This window comes from Zychaea mexicana (assembly GCF_025766255.1).
Source record: "Zychaea mexicana strain RSA 1403 chromosome Unknown BDB00scaffold_89, whole genome shotgun sequence".
Classification (NCBI taxonomy): Eukaryota; Fungi; Mucoromycota; class Mucoromycetes; order Mucorales; family Lichtheimiaceae; genus Zychaea; species Zychaea mexicana.
The window spans coordinates 186678-189778 of NW_026516752.1; the positions used below are offsets into that span (position 1 = coordinate 186678).

Genomic DNA, 3101 nt, shown 5'->3' on the forward strand with positions numbered 1-3101 from the left:
AGCAAATGTAAATAGATGGCGTTGTTTACGATAAAGGTTCGTAAAAGTTATGGTATGATAATAAAGTAGCACAATATAGATTGTGTTGGGGGAGTAATCAACGATCTCACTTGATGCTCTTCCTTGCATACTTGGACTTCTTCTACGCATTGTTTCTTACACTTCCTTTTCTTATGCACGGCCTGTTACTTTTCACTACGATCATGGCTATTGCACAGGCCACCACTTTCTTCAACGATTTAATATCCAGTACTACGGGAACGCCAAGTGGATACAACTTTGTCATGCTCAAGGTGTAAGGTGGTAGGTAAGATTGGAATACAGAAAGATGGATAAAGTATTGGTCGGTGGAATCGACGCGCTACTTGCATAATCTGTGGCAAATGTTTGGATCGGATTTTGTGAGTGTGCATGTGATGAGTACTTTTCAAAAGTTCTTTTTTTTTGGCTCACTGGATTCCCTTTCTCTTTCCTCTTCCTCCTCCTTCTTCTTCTTCCTCTCACTACGTAGCAGATACAACAGCCAGTTTTTATATACATCGATTTTTATTTACAGTCTTGTTTGAAGGTGATCCTCTTGGCTCTTATTCTTTCCTTTTTACATTTTTCTACAGTTTATCTTGCTTATACTAATGCACGCCTTCATTATACCATTTCATACAACATAGTTTGTACTTTATACCTTTTGAAGCTGCTGTCGCTGCCAGATGTTATATATAGCTAGAAGAGCGTAAGTTTCCCTTTTTTCATTTTATCTACTGTATACCATTTATCTATAACCCTGACTAACTACAATCTACCACCCATCTCATCGTGCCACATGTACACTACGAACTTATTCATGCCTTGCTAAGGCTTCCTAACGTGATGAAATGGAGTGCTACTATTATGGCTGACTCATATGGATGATAAGGATCAAGGCCTTATAGGTATATGTATCTTTGTTAGTACTCTTTTCCTATGACATATGACGAGCTTCGTTGTCTCTGCACCATTGGTATATATCAAACTGCTCCTTTCGCGGCCGGTCTTTAACTCCTTCATCCTATGAATTATGCATTCTGGATTCTTCACTAATAATCTTCATTGTGTCTTTTAGGTATGTTATCTCCAAAATCGTCTATGAACATCTCCTTCTACGCTGCTTTTGCTTTCACTTATAATTTGACTCAACATGCATTTTTCCGTAGCAGGACTGCCATCCTTTGCACTATCTCTTTTCGACTACAGCCTTCCTTTTAAAATCATTACATAACATAGACTTACATTTGATGACGTTCTTTTAATGTTCTATAAAGCATAATCTTGTATTGATTTTTTATACAAAATATAATAAAAACGGTTGTGGACACCCATAATAATATATATATAACACATGACCATGAATATAAAAACCAATAGCATGCTTTGTCCGTTTACTATATGTGTGATAAAAAGAACGAAAATATGCAATGCGTAATCCTTCTTTTTACAAACCTACTACAGAAGGCACCCGGTCCAAATGCAATGTATAGTAAGACCGTTATAGATATCTACATGCATGATGTAATCAAATCATGAGCTTGGGGGACTACATGCGCATAAAAATATCAAGGTGTAAAAAGACCTTGATATTTACTCGAAAAGCTAAATATTAAGGTGTTTGAAAACACCTTTATATTTTATAGAAAAGCTGTATATCAAGGTAATATCAAGCTCTTTTCTACCCTTGATATTCCCCTGCAAGCCCAGTGCTACTAAGTAACTGCCGTGGCAACTCTATATCTTGTTGCTGGCATGAACAAGTCGACTGGACGCGACATGGGGAAAATAGCCTCTATTGACAATGCAACGAAACATTGTATACCGTCCAAAGGAAACAAGTAGGTCTCGCGAAGGGTTGTGGCGGTTGGTGTGGAGGATGTGTTCTCAGAGGAATTTGTTGAACTATTCGCCTTTTTCTGATTCAAAATGAATAGCAGTGGCGAAACATTCGATACCCTCCACGATGTGATGTAAGATGTGTAGCTTGGGTTTGTTACCCATCTTACTATTGGCGGTCATATTTCCTTGCGCAATAAGGAAATTGTCGACAACACCAATCATAGCCGTCAATTCCTCCATCTTCTTGTTCAGCAGCAGCTTGTACATAGAGAACTTTGTTTCTATCTTTGACATGAATAATAGCGACATGACCTCTCCATGTACACGGAAGCAGTCAAAGAACGCCTGGAGACCCTCCATTTTCTCCTCGCTTTTTGCTGACCAACCATGATGGAGGAGATCGTTGAGGATGACGGCTGCTTGCTGGCTAATGACCTTGTAATCGCGACCGACAAAGGAACGGCGAAGACGCAGACTACTGCTGAGCATGCGACGGAAGGCTTTCGAGTCGTAGCTGCGGCACTTGAGCTCGAGGTCTTTGAGCTCGTCGCTGTCAAGATAATTGAAAAATTCAAGCAAGAGATATTTGGTAACTCCCAGCATCGTGGTGTGCAGTATCTCTACTAGGCAGTCTTTCGTAATGTCAAACGCCTCGAGGTTGCCCAACGCCTCTCACTAGTCAGTTTATATCCTACAGCAGTAGGATTCGTTGTCATGGTGTCATTTGGCAATCGCACCGGATCCTCCAGATCAAGACCTATTGACAGCATTGCAACGTCAGTAATATTGCGAGGTAGAGCTGCCTAGTGCTCATCACATCCTTTATAGTAGTAGCACTTGCGACAAGGGAAAGTTGAAGCAAGGCCTTTGCTACACACGAGTTCGGCGTGCCGTGGATTGTCGGCCGAAATAAAGCACAGCGGCGCCACCACCAACACGTCCTGATTGCTAGCAGCATCGAACATCACCACACCCTTTTCAAGCTCGCACAAGTCCTCGACAATAAAGGGAAGCATCTCCAAAGCAGTCAATTTGTTGTGGACAGCGATCAAGTGCGTGTTCTCCCGTTTGTTGCGTTCAGTGAGTAGAAGCGCAGCGGGCGTTAGAGACCAGCTATCGAACTTGTTCCATTTTTTTGATCGGTTGCCGCTAGTGTCATCAATGAACAAGTTCACTGGTACGATCTTGACAGGCAGCCGACGATCGTAACGCAGACCGATTCTGAAATCACTATGCTT

General features: G+C 41.4%; 2 protein-coding genes across 2 annotated transcripts; both read right to left on the bottom strand.

Moving 5' to 3' along the window:
- Nucleotides 1-1926: 1926 nt before the first annotated feature.
- BDB00DRAFT_791168 (uncharacterized protein) lies at nucleotides 1927-2466 on the bottom strand (the record flags this gene model as incomplete). The annotated part of the gene is made up of 1 exon (XM_053121020.1): nucleotides 1927-2466. One exon carries the CDS (start codon nucleotides 2464-2466, stop codon nucleotides 1927-1929), a length of 540 nt encoding a protein of 179 aa, XP_052975649.1.
- A 386-nt stretch (nucleotides 2467-2852) lies between these two features.
- Nucleotides 2853-3053, bottom strand: BDB00DRAFT_726022 (uncharacterized protein; the record flags this gene model as incomplete). The annotated part of the gene is made up of 1 exon (XM_053118240.1): nucleotides 2853-3053. A coding segment is annotated over one exon (201 nt), but the record flags the coding sequence as incomplete, so codon positions are not given.
- Nucleotides 3054-3101: the final 48 nt, after the last annotated feature.